Source organism: Diadema setosum, chromosome 11, assembly GCF_964275005.1.
Source record: "Diadema setosum chromosome 11, eeDiaSeto1, whole genome shotgun sequence".
NCBI lineage: Eukaryota > Metazoa > Echinodermata > Echinoidea > Diadematoida > Diadematidae > Diadema > Diadema setosum.
Window position 1 is genome coordinate 23531639 of NC_092695.1, and position 18890 is coordinate 23550528.

The 18890-nt window shown below is 37.1% G+C and overlaps 1 protein-coding gene across 1 annotated transcript in view; it reads left to right on the forward strand.

Moving 5' to 3' along the window:
• Positions 1-18890, forward strand: part of LOC140234721 (calcium uptake protein 3, mitochondrial-like) — a 233296-nt gene that overhangs the window by 189092 nt on the left and 25314 nt on the right. The window contains 5 exon segments of the mRNA XM_072314758.1: positions 1763-1873; positions 9284-9331; positions 11963-12045; positions 12535-12624; positions 15907-15942. Of these exon segments, the coding sequence (XP_072170859.1) occupies positions 1763-1873; positions 9284-9331; positions 11963-12045; positions 12535-12624; positions 15907-15942 (368 nt within the window).

The window sequence follows — 18890 nt, forward strand, 5'->3', positions numbered from 1 at the left end:
TAGCAAGAATGTCCACAGCTATGTTTCCCCTAACATCCACAGAAACTTCAAAGTGAGAATCAGCAACCATTTATGAGATTCCTTAAACCGAGATGGCTCATGATTGCAGAGTAATAAGATGCCATCTTGAGGTAAAAACTATTTCATATTCCAATTAACCCGTTGAGGACGAGTCACAAGCATACTCGGGCAAGTGTCTATGGGAAATGTGTGTTGTAGCAAAATCAGCCCGTCCTCAACGGGTTAATGAAATAACACAAAATCAGATATCTAACTAGAAAAGCACTCTGAGAGCGCAGACCTCCGCCAAGCAGCTACTTTCCAATGATGATCTTGCTCTTCCATAGAGATCAGTGATTTCCACCCATACGTATGTGTGCTGAAAAATCGTCCGATTTCCCAATATATAAGTCTTTGTTACGTCATAAACCCTCAGCTGCACGGCGCGCCTCGCCCTAGCAGAAACTAGAGCACGCACTTTAGTGCGCGTATGAAAACCTCAAAAATGCGCAGCCTGAACTCCCAAGTTCAATGACCCTTCCTGCCAAAATATTGAAAATCCTTCATAAAATCCATAAAAATTTCTGGATCACTACCAAAATTTAATAATCTGTTCCTTGTGTCATTCTCAACCTTTCCTGCAAGTTTCATCCAAATCCGTGCACAACTTTTTGAGTTATTTTGCACACGGACAAACAAGCAAACTAACAAACTAACTAACTAACTAACTAACTAACAAACAAACCAACGGTAACGAAAACATAACCTCCTCCCTTGGTGGAGGTAATGAGATGGATTCAATTTCTAAGGAGCACATCCCCCTCTTGTCTGAACAATGAGTCTGTTTGAGGGGGAAAGAGTTTTTTTGCACACTACTCTATGATCAAATACTAACTCTAGAGGATTCTCATTCAAAGTTTTACACACTTGCAATTTAAAGGAAAAAGAGAGTGTCATTTCTTCCTTTAAGCGATCCGTGTTCTGTTCTTGGCGGCTGTTGAGAGCTGATGACTGATGGCAATCAACAGTTGATGATACGTCACTTACCCTGAATCCATTCAAATCAGTTTTTGTCTTTCCTTTCCCCTTGTTTGAGCCGGAAAATAAATCTGGGTTAAGATTATTGAAGTTTGAATTTTAGGGGAGGGGCACATGTGGCAAGTGACTTGATACCATCAATATTTAGTCTTTCTTCCAAATGGATGATTCTAAATGGATCACTCCTGTTTCCTGCATTCATTATAACTTTAAAAGATTATTTCCTTGGATATTGTGTTCCTCTCCCCACCCTCCAACTCGCTTGTTCCTCTCATAATGTGACATGAGATAAGATATGATTCTAGAACATTTTATGTATATATTCTCTCTATCTATTGAGATCTCTTTCTTTCTTTTTTACTATGAAATGCAATATAAGAATTTTTAATTTGATTTAATTTCTCATTGTTTTAATTCATTGTTGTGACAATTCTTTTTTCTTTTTCTTTTTTTAAAGAATCCAGGCATACATTAAGGGTATTCTGATGCCAATCTTTGTATGAAATTCTTGTAACCCACAGTAGCACATTGCTCATGCTCCTTGGTAAATCATAAATGGTAATGTATGCTTCTGCAATATACATTATCTAGAGTTTTTGCTGGTGATGTTTTCATGAGTTTTGATCCCACAATGTTAGCCACTTACCAGGTTATCAAGATTCAGACTTCATACTTTCTGTTCTTACCATCCATTTGGTCTGAATATTTGCTTCTCTTTCTCCAGCTCGCATTGGACGCTTCAAGCTGACTGAGAGCCAGGTGCAGAACATGTTGAAGAACACACCCAACAAGAAGAAGTCCACCAAGGATCTCTTTCGCTCCATCATGGACAAAGGTGAATGCACTCTTGTTACAGCAATCCCACATTTTGTGAATGCATTAAGAGGAGCTTGTAAATAAGGATTTTTTAAGGAAAACTTGCCTATTTTTAAATTCAGTCCATATTGCAGCACTTAGCTTTGGATGACCACCTATGATTTGCTTTCCATAAATTTCATTTTTGTTTCATCTCTCCTCTTTTTGATGCTAAAGAATACCTGTGAATAATGTAAATTTCACCTGAAAGTTAAGTTTTTATTTGCTACTTCTGCTATTTTAGCATTATGACAGTGAGTTTCCACTTGTATAGGTGAGACTCTACTTTTATTTATGTTCAAGTTGACTTTAGTGGTTGGAGTAAGATAAAAAAAAAAGCATTGAAGGATGAAAGTTACACTGTACATTGAATCAGACAAATGAGAGAACATTTTTGGAAGTGTCACATTTTTCACAAAGCAATCTTATCAGTGACAATCACATATATTTAAATAAGAGATTGGAATATTTTTATCACCCCTCCTGTTGGCTTGCACACAACCCCTCACTTCATTTCATTCTTTTTTTTTTATTTCAAGCAGTTTAAGAACATTTGCAAATTAAGTTCTTGTAGAATTGTAATGATGTAGCAAAGAGGTGTTCTTGTTTTGTTGTTGTTGTTGTTGTTTTTAGGGGGTAGTGGGGAATTCTGTTTCGTAATTAACCAAATGGTGATATATCACATATACAACAGTTTTGCACATGATGAATACATTTCTTCTTTTGTTAACATCAGATTGTTGGAGTTTTAATAGGTAGTTGTTTCAATAATAGATTATATGTTTATGGTGACTTTTTACAAGAGATTGGTTTTTATCTCTTTTTTCATTCAATTTCTATGCAGTCACACAAATACCTCACACACACATACATAAGCACACACATCAAGATGTGATGCCGGGTATGAAAAGACCCTATTTTTAGCAAACACCAACTGATACCAGAAGGTCATTCTCCACCTTTTTCACCCTCTCTGCAAACCCATGGAGGCACTTAGAATGCTGATCTAATGCAGTGTCCAAGAAGATCACTGTGTTGAAAGACATTAGTCATACTCAATATTGTGATTACTTCTTCGGATATGTTAAATGCTTATTATGTAGAGGACAAGCCTTGCTGAAGAAGCACTAAGTATAGTGTTTTTATCTCAGTCGGCAGCAAGAGGGTTAATTCTCATGTCTTGACATGTGGATGAGGTAATTGTGAGTGGCAAGTCATCCAAGCCCATTATGTAATAATGTGCTAATGATCCTCACCAATGTTTCCTGTCATATCGTGGCTCACTGAAAGAGTGATTGGGAGACAGAAAAAGGAATAGAAAAGACAGACTTGGAGACAGACTAATAAACAGGCCCAAAGAAGGAGAAGGCAGATAAAGAGAATGGTAATCGGATATCCATACACTACACACACAGGTACACATATATGTAGTTATGTAAATGATGAGTTATGTTGGTTTATCAGTCAATATGAAATGCAGTATATAAAATGAAGATAAAACCCCAAGCGATCCCCAGTGCTCACCTGCCGATGTTCCTTTGGCAGACAACTGTTTAAACTACAGTTGTCATCTGGCCTTGTCACGTTAATTACCCCCCCCCCCCCCACCTGCTTTTCAGAGAAGAATGGATTTCATGTCATAGAGTATCCACAGTCTAAATATCACAGAGTAAAACTGCTGTTTTACCCCCACCCCCACCCCCACCCTCACCCCTGACCATTGCAGGAAAAAAGACAAGAAAAGACTGTAAGTTACTTAAAGAAGTACACTCTTTTGCAACATTGGTGCGAAATTCTGGGGTCCTCTCACCCACCTGTTGTTATTCAGACAAATAAGAGTCGCCCACGTCGGAGCCTGGATAGTTGAAGCAAAGTACAGAGCTACATACAAATCAATTGCCGATGTATTATTTCCCCTTTGCCTGTTGATCACACCAATGCAGGTGCCACGTGGATGCACATTAACATGATGAAAGATAGCAACGTAGATTTGCTCACATTTTCAGTAATTTCTATTCATTTTTAACCCTTCTTTCATGAAAGTAAAAAGAAGTAATAGTTTGATTAATTTCACTGACATATTTGGTTTTCAATTGTGGATTGTGGATTTAGGGTTCTTTTGAGGGTTTTTGGTACTTCCATTTGTAGGTCATATTGTTTTATTTCCTTTGTATGTAGGAAGGATGCTCAGGGACAAGATTCATGGAAGATTTATGAAGTTTGTAATTGAGTATTATTTCACGCCTCTTCTTTGGCACCTTCATTCCAAGATATTGCAATGATGATAATTATCACTGCTAATACATTAGAAACAGTACTGATGTATATGTTATGAGTAATGATTTATCAATTATAATAATGATAATAGTTATAATAATAATAATAATAATGATTATTATTATTGTTATGATTATAATTATTATTATATTATTATCATTATTATTATTATTATTAGCATTTTTATTATTATTATTATTATTATTATTATTATTATTATTATTGTCATTATTATTATCATTATCATTGTTATTGATGGCATCATCATTGCTATCATCTATCATGATCATCATTATTATTAGTATTGCTACTTACCTTGAAACAACTACTGCCACTTCTACTTCTACTATTACCACCTATGGTCATCATCATTATCATAACAAAGATCATCGTTATGATCAGTCCTGGTAGGAGTAAGAGTATCACATGCAGTATGAACATTATGAGGTTATAGACAGTACATGTGTTCAGTCTCCATCACAAAGAGGAAAGAAAAGAAACTAGGACACATATGGCCCTTTCGAAAATCCTTTTTTGATGATGTCCTTCTGACACTATATTCTCTAATGATTCACTGTCTCAGTTAAAGTGAATAGGCAGACTCAGATGCTAAAAGAGAAGTCGAGACAGCAAGGGCGCATTTTGAAATATACTGATGGTCGCAACAAATGAATAGAAACATGCCGACATTTGTACTTAATGCAGTGAGTTGTGTGTACCTGCAATCTAGACTCATTGGAAAGATCAGAGACACCAAGAACTAAGTCTCAAGGAAACACTCGAGTCTCCTGTCTCTCTCTCGTCTCCTCAAATATCCTCACCAGTGTCTTCTCTTATATAATGTAGCATCTGCCAAGTATGTGTGCCTATGGGGAGGAAGTATTTGATAAGTCTGCCCAAAATTTGGCATCTATGACATCATTATGAGGTGTATTAAGAGCACTGATGATAGGAACTGAGGAGGGGAAAGGAGGGGTGGTTTTTGATACCCCTGAACAAATGCACAAACATATGCTGATGATTAATTTGAGATTTAGGGGCTGGGTAACAAATGTGAAAAGGTGAAATCTAGGGCTGAGAAAATGGGAAGTTGAGAGGGAAGTAGTATTACGCTTAAGGAATGACACCCCCTCCCCCTCCCCCTCCCTCTCTTCAATTTAGAATATTTATCTCTGGTCTCTATGTACTGTTCCTGTCATGCAAATCCCTTTGGTATGAATATATTTTTATCTCGTCCAATGTGAGATCTTATCAGATTTATTGAAAAATATGCATCTATATGAGTCGTGAATTCTAAAAATGATGTTTCGGAGCCTATTTTTTCCGTGTAGTATTGTCCATCATAAATGCAGGTGCATTGATGTTTACTTCTGTATCTGGGTTGAAAGTGTTTTGGGCTTTCATTTTTAACGAGTCTGAGCAATATTATGTGCCTGTAACTCTGTCGTGCCAAGGCAGGATTTGCAGCTTGGCAGTGAATGCTGTCACGGCCTTTTGCCAAAGGTAATGTATAGCCAAATCAGGCTGGCTTACTCTGATGATGACATCTTGTAAAGAAAAGGTGACAGATACCACTTTTCTGAGAAAAAATTATCCCATAGTTTTTAAATACTGTATAGCCATATATTTTGTCATCATATCTCTTTTCTTTCTTTCTTATTTTTTTTTTTTGGGGGGGGGGGGGGGTGGGGAGGAAATAGGGTTTTAACAAAGTTTTGTGAGAGGTAGAATTTATGTTGAAGGACTGCAGCAATGAAATGAGAAAGGTTTATTCCCTTTTGAGAGAGCAGAGTTAGTGAAATTCCACCTTGGATACGATGAATTTATTGACTTTAATTAAAATCTTTTGTAATGTGCTGCCGCTGCCGTTGTGATGCGTTCCTAAAGTTATTCCAAGATCATGTGAACAAAAAAGCAGTGGTCTAGGGGACTAGAAATGAAACTTTTTCTACAGACATGGCAATGATAGTTCAAGTTCACATGGAACATTGAACATTAAATTTTACAGTTTTAAAGATGTTAATAGTCCACCTGATAGTATGAGAATATGAAGACATGAGTAATGAATCAGTTAATTAAAGCATTGTTATCATTTCAGAAAGCACAGATTTCACTTGTGTCCGAGCTTGAAATGAAAGGCATGAAGCAGAAGTTTTTGAAGAAGTCCATGGGCAAGAAGTTTTTTTGGTGTTTTTTTTTTCACACAAGTAAAACAAAGAGGAAACAGGGAAATGATTAAAAGATTCACACAAGGATTAGTACTCCAGCCGTGACAAAAGGCTTTGCCATTACACTTGTATATCACATCAATCACTGTCAAATATGGATTTGATGTAATGTGATTAATGCTTGACGTGTCTATATCTGGCTCAAAAAAGGGGGAGGCATGGACAGGAGGAAAGAGGAGATATTAGACCAAATTGAGCTAAGTATAGCAGAGCCTTCTTGATAATGGTATGTATCAGCCAGACTTGATGAGAGTTATCAAGAAAACCACAATCATTATTGGTTAATGCTGAGGACATGATTATGGAGAAGCCAGACGTGGGGAGGTGAGAGTACGCAACGAAGCGGGTGATTGTCAACTTGGCTCGCAGAGTGATTAACCCAATTCTGATCACATACCCCTTTGGTGATGGCCTAGCCCAGACTGTTGCTGCCACTTAGCAGCCACATCACAACTTGTTGCTGCAACCTATTGTGGGAGGATGAGAGTATGGCATGGGGTGGGTGAACGTCATATGAGTGATCAGTCCTACTCCGATCACACACCCTTGGTGGTAGCTTAGTCCAGTGTCACTCTGGACTAATATGAAAATTATTATGAAAATTATCCTGACATTAAATTCAATGAGTAACATCACTACTTGAGAATTAGGGGATTACAAATGTGACAATATGTGACAATATTACATTGCCAAAAAAAGAAAAGAAAAAAGATAAATGAATAAAATAATGGATTGGAAAAAATCAGAGTTTTTCAAAGTACCATTAATACTACCAGAAAAAACAGAAAACTTTCCAGTGTTATGGTAAGAAACCTGCATGCGCAGGAAAAACTGGAATATTCAGGTTTTGGGGATAAGAACTGTGTATGTGTAACTTACCACTGTCTATGAGTGTAGGCAGATGGGCAAGAGATTCCCAGCTATGGTCTGATATCACATGACTAATAATTGGAACAAAACTGGTAAGTCAGGGAGCAAGCATTTACACTTGCAAAAAAAGAAAAAAAATAATGATTTAAACAGTGGAGTTTCAACACACTCTACTTCTAAGGAGATTTTTCAATTCCAATTTTTGGCTCACATACCAGTAGTTGCTACCAAGTTTTAACACACACACACACACACACACACACACACGCACACACACACACACACACACACACACAATGGAATGTGCTAAAAAAAAAACAAAAAAAAAACAGTTTTTGCCGTGGCAGTGTAAATGACCCTGATACCTGTTTACACAAATGGATTTCATACATGTAGCTTTCAGACCTCACTTTGGCCAGAAAAACTTGAGTTTTTGTTTGTTTATTTGTTTGTTTTTTAAGGCAGAAGTATTTGTAATCGTCACACCCACAATTTACTTGAACATACAGCGTGTGCTGCTTTGGGGTGATGGCTTTATCATTGAAAACTGATACAGAGTTCATCTGAAGAGGTGAAAAAAAAAAAGTGTGTGAGATATCTCTTCAAAGTGACATCAATACATGTAGCTCTAAAGCTTTATATTATTACAGCAATGCCTCTCTTGCTCTTATTTACCAGCTGCATCAACTGATAAAGGAATATTCAAATATACATTTTGACTGCCTAATTGATGGTTTGCTTGACATCATTGTTTTATGGGGATTAGATTTATTTTGAGTATAATTTCCTCTCCCTGCTTTTGTTATTGTCGTTGTTTTTATTAGCTATATTCCAGCCTGGAGCAGGTTCAAAATCCTGTATGTCAAACTGCCATCTCCATGCAGTCTAAACATTGCTCAACTGTTTTTCTATCCCTGCTTCATGTTTAGATATGAATGCTACACCAGTTGTGTAACAAACAGAGTGAAATGTTGTCACACACTGAGACAACGATCAAAGGTTTTGACCAATGGCATGTGCCATCATTAATGTACATGGAAACGTAATATCTAGTTACTTCTATGAATGCTCTTTCATCATTTGAAGCCTTTGTTTAAAACTTTGAAAAGAAAAAAAGCAATCAAATGAGTAACAAATCAAAACTACAAGGTCTTCTTTTCTTTATCGAGGGCAGCCTCTTCAGTGTTGCCACTGTTCTACCAGAGGGCTCTGCCAGGGCTCTTCACCCTCTAACCATCCAGACAGTTATGCCTCCACGCCAAAAGTGCTGAAGGGTTATAGTTTAAAGAGAAATGAAATGGCTACACCCTTACGTTGAAAAATTGTCTCATGGATTTATGGAGGGAAACTCCTCTTAGCTCATCTGTATTGTTACTGTAATTTCATTAACCAGTGAATATAGCTCTGTAAATACTTGTGTGCAAAGAAATCCAACAAATTATTTTTCTTAAAGAGTCAGTACGGGAGAAAATTTGTCATTTGAGGGTATATTCAGCAATATACTTTTGTCACTTTGATCAATGCAATTTCAGAATATTCTTTCTTTAAAGGGTATAAAAGATTTGAATAAATTCTCACATTTGTATAAGTACAGTGTTAATAGAACAAGAACATTTATCTATATATTATAACCTTTGTGATGAGAAACCTCAGTGTGAAGTGTTTTGGTTAGAGGATTTTGTGACATACTATGACTTGCAACGTGACTTGGTCCAGGATGCATTTTCCCTGCATATTTTCTAACCCCCCCCCCCCCCAAAAAAAAAAAAAAAAAAAAAAATCAAGATTTTGAACTACACTGTCAACATACTTTTTGAATATCTGTGCAAGCTCCATAACAGACCATTATACTTTCTCCATTCAGTTTTTATAAATTTGTACAATGTCTACCAACCATCCATCCAAGAATCAACATGTCACCAGTCTCAACTGGTTGATTAGCTATTTTTATGTTAATACATATGTTTTCTTTTTCTGTTTTTTTTTTCTTTCGCCCTCTCGCTTTCTTCCTCCAGGCATCTTGTCCTACACAGAATACCTGTTTCTGCTGTGCATCCTAACAAGTAAGTCATCTTCAACCCTGGGGTGTGCTTATCCGCATACTAGACTTAGATTACCATACCCTTGGACACACCCTTGACTTTCTGCAATGCCCCTTCTCAAAAATCAAACAAACAAACAAAAACAAAAACAAAATGAAAACAAAACTCTTTTGGTCTTGGATGTTATGTCCTTTCAGGAACTTTTTATTTATGTTGAATTGAGACAAAGATGCCTGTAGCAAATGTCGGAATGCCCTGAAAATAAGTAAGATGTTGTATGTTTATATAACCTCATTTTCATTTAGCTGATTACCTTTGCCTTATTTTCAGAAGTAAAAGGAACTGTTTTTCTGTACACATCATGGCTGAAATACAAATAATATGTAAAGTTCTTGATAGAGTTACACTTCATAATCATGCCAAGCAATGTTTTGTGTACTTTGTCTTTTGCGTGTAGGTAATCACTCTGTGCAGGCAAGCTCATGTTGAAGCTTGAGCCATTTTGAAGTATAGAATCCATATTGATCCTAATATATCTTGCCCATGGAAATCAAATTGTGTAGATTTATTTCCCCAGCGTAGAATATGCATGTTTATCTTTTAATAAGCATTCCATTGACATAGCAGTTTTTGCCCTTTTCTCATACTCTGGCAGGAACAGCTATTACATTGGATTGTTATTGTGTTATGTTTGTTTTTTAATGTTACAGTACTATGTTCATCAAGGAGATTTTATCATTTGCCTTGTGCTGAAAGTGCTGTCATTCATGAAAGTTCAGCTGATTTCTGGTGGGCCGTGATCAAAGTGATAATTTTTCTTCCATCCAAGGTGCATCAGTTATTCACTGGAAAAAAACAACTACAAAAAAACAAAAAAATCACAAGGAGGAATATCTTTAATAGATTAATGTCACTGAGATGGCCCAGCAAAGACCACTAAAGCCATTCATCAAGTCTGAGTTGACGCTAACGGGCGTCGGTCGTACTCAGCCTTGCGTGCGAGTGACGTCAGTGCGGAGGGCGCAATTTTCACGTCACTGTTTACCTTTGCCGTTATCGTGTGTGTCGCAAGGTTTTTCCTTGTTTTGTTTTACTTTGAGAGAGAGAGAGAAGGAGGACAAACAAACTGTGTCCAAGTGTGTGATGATATTCTCACGACGGGCCAAACTTCCGGTACCGAACACGAAGGTCCATTTAATGCCATGATAACACGTTTCCTGCCGACTGCCTCCTGGATCCTGCAGCTTTGCAAGTCTCCTGGCTAAAAAAACAAGCGAAAATATATATGTTTAAAGGAGATTTATGTGGCCATGACAGATGATACAATGCTACTCTTAATTAGTAACAGATTGTCGTATCAATAACCAAAGAACTATCTACAACATTCAGGATGGCCATTTTGTGTGCTATATATTTGTGCTTATACACAAAGACTAAGACTACATTTATATCTGTAGAAGATATCAATGATTCTCTATGCCATCGACTAAACTTGTCAAAACTTACAATGAAAAGAGCCCCATCATAGTCATTTTCATGTTATCATGTATCCCTGGTGATTGGAAGCAGTTGAACCACAGATCTTAACTCTTTACATACCAGACAAATTATTGCTCCATGGGATTTGTGCAAGTTAATGAATGTGGTACAAAATTGTGACTTTGGCAAGCTAAGAGCTAAGAAGCATTACAAGGGTTTGTCATAATAGACTAGTCTTGAATGGGAAGTTTGAAAAGTCTGTCGCCAGGTAGTTAAGAATTAATCAGGGTGAGCGGAAGGGTGTGTGTGTTTTCCTGTGGGTGGTTGCAAATCATAATTGATTTTTTTCCCCATAGTTGTATGGACAAAACATAGGTATCCGTGGGAACCAGTGCTGTAGGTCGTGATCTAACCCCACAAAATCAATATTGTGCAGCATCTTAATAGGAATTATTAATGGAAGGGTCGTTGTTATCGAGTGCCAAGATCTGCTCTCGACAGGTTGACATTTATCCAGCAAAGTAATTGTCCATCTCGCTTTAATTGGTGCCAACAATTGATGTCCCCTCCTTCTCCTCCTCCCACGTTTTCCGACCACGCCGTAACCTTCCTCACCGCATCGCCAACTCTATATAGCCGAGTATCCGGAAGAAACGTCACTGAATGGGTGCGGAGGAAGAAGAATGACTCTGTTGAGAAGTGTGACGTTGACATTAAACATTAACAAGAGTGCGGAAATCACGTCACAGCTGCCATGTGTGACGTGCGAGTAGGACTTTAACTTAACCGATACCAGCACGATGATTGACAGGGTGCGCTACCATCCCATTTATGGGCATCAGGTTCTGTGAATGCTGTGGTTAGATTATTGTGCCAAGTGGTCTGATGTAATTTGCAGGTTTATATTTTCTTTGCAGAACACTTGATATCATACGAAATGAGCAGCAGCCATGTAAAATATGCAAGAAAGATTTTTTTCTAATTTTATAATGTGTAAGTTGGAAGTGATCTGTAATTGCAAGCAATTAAGAAAGCCTGTCACTCACAAATCAATATAATTATTGTTCAATATAATAGACATGTATGATAGACAAGTGTGTCCAGTTTGTTTGTTTGTTTTTGAACATTCAAGAAATTCTGTCTACTTTTTACCTCTTTATTATTATTTTCCAGAACCAAGGGCTGGCTATGAGATTGCTTTCAAGATGTTTGATCGAGATGGGAATCAACGCATCGATCGGAAAGAATTCCTTCTGGTTTGTCAAATTGTAGTGATTGTATAAGCAGATGGTATAGTAATAATGTAGCAGGATTAACTAGCTGCCATTCAAACGCTTCATGTCACAAAATGACTTCTTTAATATGATAATAGTGACTCAAAACAGTTATTAATTAATGTCTCTCATATGCCATAAATCAAATCAACCAAAGCAAACCAATCCAAACCAAACCAAACCAAACCAAACCAAACCAAACCAAACCAAACCAAACCAAACCAAACCAAACCAAACCAAACCAAACCAAACCAAACCAAATCAGTTATGAATAGATGTTTCCATGAAGCCACTGCAACTGATATCTTGGCTTACGTAGGATCTTTTATTGCAAAAGCATTAGCAGTTTTATTTTCTTATATATTTTCCTCATATATCTCTCATTCTTGCCACATGTCTTTCCTCTCTCTTCTCGTAGCTCTTCCATTTTTATTCTGTATTATTGTTTTTGTTTTCTTGTTATCTTTTCAGATGGAGGAGATCTTCCGAAAGAAGTCTCAGTCGAGCTCTGAGCTAGACACAGTGAGTGGACTCAGCAGATATGCCGCCGATCCAGACTCTGTATGTATCCAGACCCCGATTTGCCCAAACCTTTTCTTTCCCCTTCATCCCATTCCAGCAAAAACATCTTTAAAGAATACATAGCATGTGCAAGATAGAAAATGCAGGTTTAGAAGTGTAGTTTGTAGGTGAAATGTAAATCCCTAATCATGCAATTTGCACAAAAAACAAACAAACAGACAAACAAACATACAGCAAATCATTCCATATTTTCTCCCTCTTTTTTTTTCTTCCATGATGATGACATTGATGTAGGCTATAACTGGAGAAATTTGATGACTTGATGTGTAGCCTGGCTTTTAGAGTGTTACGGGTTGATGTATGGTCTGCATAGGGCAAGCTACAGACAGTTGCATTGGAATTTTGTTTGTGCGTTGTTATTGTTTTCTGGATAGAAGCCCCTAAAAGAAATTCCAGAGGAGGGCCTTTTGAGCCACGTGTGTGTATTTCTGTTCAGACCAGTGCCAAGTGAAGAAACACATTTATCAGCAACCGGCACATGTTTGATAAACCACGTTGCTGACTTTGAACATACAGTAAACGAACTGCACATGGGGCAGGAGAAAGTGTTATTCGAGAGGACATGGAAACAATTGTTCTCAGTTTTAATAGTATCTACCTCCATGTTCATGGTAGAGCCATTATCTGAACATCATCATGAATTCTTCAAACATATATTACTTCATCATGAATCATCAAATGGGACTGTTTCTGGCTTGCCTGCTTTATTTTTGACAGCTGACCATACATCAGCCCTAATCTCCAGGGGTCAGTTTTTGGTGGTGGCTACGGGTGTGATAACTTTACCCTTCCCCTCATTAGGCCCGTTCACAAACAACGAAAATCGAAATTTCAATCGCGATCCAAATTTCGATTTTTTTTTCGACCGTTTATACACAGGGAAAAATCGCACTTCGCAGCAAGGAAAGAACGATCAGTGGCCAAACTGCGCATGCGCGAATCTTGCATGACCGAAGACTGACCCCGCAGTCCCAATAGAGTTTCGCACGCGCTACGAACGATGGGACAAAAAATACCGATTTCGGAATCTCGATCGCGCTCACACACACGACGCTTGGCAAAATAATCGCGATTATTCTGAAAAATCGCACTAATAGTGCGAGTTGGATCGCGATAAGGATCGCGGTAATTAGTGAGATTTTTCTGTCCACACTGGAAAAAATTTCGAAATTTTGATCGCGATAAGAAAATCGATTTTTAAATCGCACTTTTTCCCTTGTGTGTGAACGGGCCTATTATTCCACTGTTATCATGTTTTAATTGGAGTCCTACTTGGGTCTCCTCTGGTGCATGGGGATGTTGTCCACACCCATTTCTCCAAATCATGTGGTTTTGGGATCTATTTCAACTACTAGTATTGCTATCCACACATTTCATATCGACGACCAACAACATGCTGGTCATGCGACAATAAAGTCAATTAATGATTAATTTTTCGTATAATCCATTTCACCATAATGTGTGTGCAGTTTGTTGATTTGTCTTGTTTCCACTCCAAAGAATGGGATGGAAAGTCCAAGAACGACAGCCTATAAGATTTACACAAATTATTCAAGTTTACCTATCTTGTGTCAACTGTAAAAACTTAAACTTGCTGAAAACAATTTTTTGAGGTTGATAAATTGATAGTTAGAGGAGAAAGATTCTTCAGGTATCATATGTAATCATTCAAAGTGCATGGACCATATTCACACTGCACTGGAAAATTTTGTGGGTGTGGTTCAAAAGTCATGCCATCATTGGTAATTGTTAGGCATCAATCTAAATGAGACACAAGGGTGTATAATATTGTCTTAAAACTTATTTACCAGTTTGCAGAGCAAGAATGAGCATTTTCCATTGTAAAAAATAATTTAGAACTAGAGAAATGCCAGCAGCATGTGAATGTTAGCACCCATTGTTTTCTTGCAAAGTTGAAGTCAAAGCTTCAAACTGAAAGAGGTGGGGGGGGGGGGGGGATAATGTGCCACACCCAAAACTGATTCCATTTTGAATGTGAATGTTTTTTGTATTATTATTATTATGAAAGGAATATTCCACTTCTCATGCAGGTGTTCATTGAGTGAGTAAATAAAAGAACAAGAGTTTTCTTTGAAAACTGAAAATGGAATCTACTCAAAATCATTGCCCTTGATCACAGTATCCATCACACCCATCCGTGGAAAGTTCTTTGGATGTGTAAAGCCCCAGATATGTTTCATCTGGAATTAGAGATTAAGCTCACATGTTAGCCCAGAAATTTTACTAGACAAGTGCAAATGTTCACCAGCCTCAATACACAGATGGTAATTACATTTGCAAATATATGGTAAACTGACAAATATGCATCACTTCAATACTGATTAATCTCATTCGTCCTTTGGAATTTTCATTTGAATATCACTGGGGTTCAAGCTGATTTTAATGGGATGTAAATTTGTGTGAAAAAACCATAAAAGTGGAATATTCTTTATGTCTTTTGTATTGCTTTTTTTATGTCAATGGTTGGTTGTTGCTGTGACTTCTCAATCTTACTCTGTGATTATTAAAAATGATTGGTTGTGTGACTTTTATACTTCAGGCATGCTTGTCAGCTATTCTATCTGCAGTAAGCTCTTCTATGTGAGGCATGCAATTTCCCTTTGAAACAAAAAAGAAAGAGATTTTGTTTGGACTCATCTCATGCATGTGAACATTAGATGCATGGAATTTCTATTCAGTGATTTCATGTGATTTTTGAGTTGATTGCTAATTCATGAAGTTTGTTGATGTACTGGTGCATCATGTGTATTGTTGTAACAGTAAATCGTTTTGGGTATTATCCCTTGATTTCAAATGTGAAGCGAATTTAAAATTTTGATCACACCCACACACAGGCAAAAAAAAAGGAAATCCTGCAGGGTTTATCAGTTGGTACATATTAAATTCACAATTAAAAAGTTGTTAAGTTTAGAGCAAAATATCTGACAGATATTTCTACAGATGGTGAAACTCCTGTATTACTCCAATTGAGGGTTACTGTTAATGGTGAAAATAAATTGGTGTTAAATTAGAGGATGTTGAATGAATGCATCATGTGCATCATGTAAACTGAATCAAAATTTCCAAAGCAGCTGTGTAACAACTTTGAACATTTCTTAAAATTTATTATTTCGGGGGGGGGGGGGGGGGGGGGGAGATAATCAGTTGTTTTGTTGACATTGCACATTCATGCATGGTGTTTGCATGTCCTTTTTATTTCCTTTCATTGTTCATTTCTATCCATCCTTCCCCCCTTGTTAGCCCGACAAACCCAGTATTGACACTTTGTCAAAGCAGGTAACCGACTTCTGCACACGGCACTTTTGCTGAGACCACCTCACCTGCCCCACCCCATCCCATCCCAATGGCACATTAGCAATGACCTCATTCTAGACATCTAATGAGGAGTGACTTAAAAAAAAAAAAAATATGCTGAACTCCACAGATAATTGGCGTGTTGATTGACGTGTGTGCACATGAAAGGGGCTTCTTTCCCCATTGCACATGTTCGAGTAATCTCCAAAATGTTTAACATGATGAAAACAACAACAACAACAACAAAGCACTCTCTAAATTAAAAAGTTCCATTTCACCAAGGAATAATGGCCAAATTGGTTGATGTCACACTTTGACTCACTTCTTAAGTGTGGTTTGGTGACTGTCTTTGTTGTTGTGTTTTTCCCCCTGTGGCACCTAGACACTTAACTTCTGTGGGAAGATAATTATGTGCTATCACATGCAGATCACATTCCAGTTTTATCCTACGCTGAAGTCACCCGACTTACATTTTTTGAATCACCTGATCAGTTCACCAACCATGCGACCAAATTGAAAAGTGTGTGAAGAAATCTCCTCACAAAAAAAAAAATAATAATATTGTGACAAGTAAGCACTGAAAATGAAATCAAAGAATTTTGATCACTTTGTAGATTCATATAATATGAGTCTTTTTCTCAAGGTCATTGAGTGTAAACTTTAGTCCTTGAAGAGCACTCCCTTATGGCTAGGTACTTTCCATAAATCAAAATGATACCCCATTCCCTCTGTCTTCTGTTTGTGTTCAGCAGAATATAATGCTCATCTTTGCGATCTGTGTTATGCACTTTCACGGCTTTGACTCAAGATGGCGCTACACATATCTAAGAGTGCCTGTCACTTCTTCAACTGCACTAGAATGAGTTCATTGTGCCAATGTTAATGTTGTGTGGAGCAATCATTGTGTCCAATCAAACTGTTATGTGTTGTCCTAATCGGTTTTAGCTACATTCATTTGACCACTTTGTTGTTGCTGTTTAATGCACTTACAAGTAATTTTATAACAATCTGTTTAAAGGTTCATTATGTTTTGCATGGTGGTAGGCACTTAGATCAAAATGCTATATTTATTGTTGTGTATATGTATTTGTAATATATTATTTATCCAGGATTTCTCATGTGGTAAACATGTATACATCTCTATGTTATCAGTTGTCAGTGCTTCTTCACTCTAGATAGGCAGGCTACATACAGTGATTCAGAGGGAAAGAAAACACATACCAAGCAATGTGCATCATGTCAAATTTATTAACAGTCCATTTCAGCAACACTTTGGATCATACAGTTATTGTTTCTTCCTTAAACTAGCATATTCTCACCTGCATTTCATTGCTAGCAAAACAAACCATTAAAAAAAAACAAACACCAACCATATTTATTTGATGATAACCAGCTACATGTACCTTCCCATTCATGCATTACAGCATAACAGGCAGAGAACTAACAGTTATATTCAGCCATTATTTGTTGCATCTAATGCATCTGTTCCAAAACTAAACCATCACATGTTTTTGTTGCTAGTGGTTTAAAAAGCAACAAGGTAATTGCATGAAGACAGAGCCCCTTACCTATTGCAGAGTCTGGATCAATTCCTCTTTGATATGTCTATCTTGCATTTGTTTTCATTATCATGCCTTCTTCTCTCCCTCCATGTGCAGAATGGAATGTTCCCCATTTGTAGGGCAAGTATAGAAGTGAGAAGGGGAGTGGGAGATTCCATTGTCATGCAGGAGGTAGAACCAGGGTTGAAACTGACAATCTGGCTAAGCAAATGAACTTGGTCAGAAGCACTTTCTTGTGCCTATGCAAGATGAAGGAATGTTTTTAAGTCTTGGGGTGATATTCTTTTTCTTTTTTTTGTTTTTCTTTCTAAAATTGCTCCATCTGAGTTATACTTCTAGCAATTTTCTTGGTCTTGGCAGTATTTATAGGCTCTCTTTCTTCTTCATACTGTCCGGCTGATAGGTTGAAAGAAATAATGAAGAGCCTGTTACTGAATTATCATTTATCTAACTTATACTCAATTATTTTTTTTTTTCTTTTAGTGTGTAAAGCATAATGCTATCCTTGAAACAGAGAGTCATATAGGTACTATGAGGGTCCAAAATCAAGTTGTTAGTTTTGTTTCTGGGTTCTTGTTTTATTTTAAGAGTAAGTGCATCAAATTTGCATCTGAAAGCTTTTTATGTACTTTGTATTCAGCTAACAGGTTTGCTAAAAATACATGGGAAACCAGTGCTCTCTAATCAAGGTTTGGTCACAATTATACAGTAAAATTCATTCTATATGTCTTTTTCTTGTTCGTAAAACCTTTTTTTTTTTTTTTCATTAGTCTGGTATTCAGAGGCCTTCAAACATGATTTTGCATAGAACACTTGTACTCAACCCCAAATTTTTTGTCTGTATGTAATTATGATTTTTGTGGGTTTTTTTATTGAGAGGCCTCATCACCTACTTTTGGATAGAGTGACACACAACTGTTGCTAAATATTATGATGATTGAAGAGAAAAGGAGGAGTTTAAGTGTATTATGAATCACAGGATTTAAAAAGGAGAATACTCACTCCAAGCAGAAATTATCCTCCATGCTGATGTTGCTACAACAACCAGCCATGTTGTGCGGTAAGTAGTCATTAATGTTTGTATTGATGCTCACCAATGGTTGCAAGGCTTCAACATAGATTAGTTCTACAATTGCTCTAACAGAAGTAAGAAAAACAAATCGTAAAATGCCTTGCGTTATAAGCACTAGAGCCTATCAGTTTCAGGGGTGCCTCTTTTGAAAATGCTGAAAAGAAATGAATATTGAGTGTGTATTTATGGTAAGGTCCACAGACAGTCATTTGTGTTGCGATGTGATTTATGAATACTGCACAAGGGTTTCTTAATTACTGTCTTATTGGCAGATGATATTATGAGACAATTCTCCC